The 1,972-nt window shown below is 36.4% G+C and overlaps 1 protein-coding gene across 1 annotated transcript; it reads right to left on the bottom strand.

Moving 5' to 3' along the window:
• Positions 1–639: 639 nt before the first annotated feature.
• Positions 640–1,663, bottom strand: LOC133241792 (putative olfactory receptor 8G2). Its single transcript, XM_061407713.1, has one exon. The coding sequence runs from the start codon at positions 1,637–1,639 to the stop codon at positions 704–706; it is 936 nt and encodes a 311-aa protein (XP_061263697.1). The 5' UTR covers positions 1,640–1,663; the 3' UTR covers positions 640–703.
• Between the last annotated feature and the right edge of the window lie 309 nt (positions 1,664–1,972).

Raw genomic sequence — 1,972 nt, 5'->3', positions numbered from 1 at the left:
TTTTAGCATGATGTAAGATAAATTGGAAACTCACATTAGGGAGCACTTATAAAATATGATTAAATATATTAGGTTCAATTATTTTTAAAAGATTTACAATTGGGTGACACAGTGCTTCTCAATCATTTTTCCACATTGAAACTGTCAAAAAACTCAATCACTTACTCAAACGAAATAAGCTTCAATTATACTAGAGCCTGCCATGAGAGAATATGGTAAATAGTTACCCATTCAAAGATAGGGCATAGTGTTTATATTTCATAAATCATTCATTATTTGTTATTTTTATTGAAATATAATTTCTATACAATGTTAGTTTTTCCTTTATAACAAATGATATTTGTTTTTCTGTTTCTGCTTTACTTCACTCTATAGGACAGATTCTAGGTCCTTCCACATCTCTACAAATAATAGCATAATAAAGTATATTACTATAATTTTCTTCATCATCATCATTGCTGTAGTTTTGCTTTATTGTAGTTCATTAAAAATAAAACAAAGGCTCTGTTAATCCTCAAGAACATTTTATTTTATTCTTCCATTTCTCCATTCATAATCTTTGTAATATACCTTTGAAGAAGTGTCCAGGAAGAGAATGTTAGAGATGAGTTATATGGGGAAGTGTCACTGAAGCTATAAATATTTAAATAACAAACCTAACTCACGGCAAATTATTACTATGACATCATGATACAGATTCAATTCATGAATGTTTTCTACTGTCCAGAATTTTCCTCAGAGCAAACTTGACATCTTTATTCCGCAGACTATAGATCAAGGGATTCAGCATGGGCACAAGGATGGTATAAAACACAGAGGACACTTTCCCTTGGTCCATGGAGCTCACAGATGATGGCTGCAGGTACATGAATGCTGCAGATCCATAGAAAACAGCAACACCTAAGAGGTGGGAACTGCAGGTGCTGAAGGCTTTAGACCTGCCCTTGTTGGAGTGGATTTGGAGGATGTTGGAGAGGATAAAAATATAGGAGGCAAGGATAGTTAAGGCAGGAGTCAGGAGGTTAAATGCACTCAAGAATATGACCAATAATTCATTGATATAGATGCTGGAACAGGATAGCTCAAAGAGTGGGAAAAGATCACAGAAATAATGGTTAACCACATTGTTCTTGCAGAAAAAGAGTCTCAACATAAATCCTGTATGGACTGTGGATCCAGTGATGGCCAAAATATAAACTCCCACTGTGAGGCGGAAGCAGATGTGATAAGACATGGTGACATTGTAAAGCAAGGGGTTGCAGATGGCAACATAGCGGTCATATGCCATTGCAGCCAGCATGTGACACTCTGCAATAATAAAAACAATGAAGAAATACAACTGAGTCATGCATTCAGGATAGGAGATGATGTTCTGCTTTGTCACAAAGTTCACAAGCATTTTGGGGGTGACAACAGTGGAATGACAGAGATCGATATAGGATAAATTGGTAAGGAAATAGTACATTGGGGTGTGCAGGTGAGAACTGAGCCCTATCAGTGTGATCATGCCCAGGTTCCCCACCACCGTGACCACATAGATTCCCAGGAAGAGGAGAAAAAGGGGCAGCTGGAGTCCTGGATGCTCTGTGAGCCCAGCAAGGATGAACTCAGTCACTGAGGAGTGATTTCCTGCAGCCATTTCTCTCTGGGTAGTTTCTGAAGGGGAGAGAGTAAGGGACAGTTTTTGGACTCATGACTTTGCTATGCCCCCTATTAATGGCAAATTACATAGAAAATTAATCATTTGAATTTTCTCTTGCTTTCTGTGAATAATTTTAACTCTGGATAAGTTTACCTAAGTAATACTTTCTTAATTACATGTTTTTGCACCTTTATATTAAAGGTATTAAATTATCTAATTTAAAAGTATTTCAGGCCTCTGGCTGATTATCAGTTTAGGTTTTTGAGTGATTACTCTCTAGTTTGGACATTTCATTTATCTTTAAATGTTTTTTTTCTAAAGTGTGGTTTG

The sequence above is a fragment of the Bos javanicus genome, chromosome 29, assembly GCF_032452875.1.
Source record: "Bos javanicus breed banteng chromosome 29, ARS-OSU_banteng_1.0, whole genome shotgun sequence".
Lineage (NCBI taxonomy): Eukaryota > Metazoa > Chordata > Mammalia > Artiodactyla > Bovidae > Bos > Bos javanicus.
The sequence above is the reverse complement of the archived record's forward strand: the minus strand, read 5'-3'. Positions and strand labels throughout refer to the sequence as shown.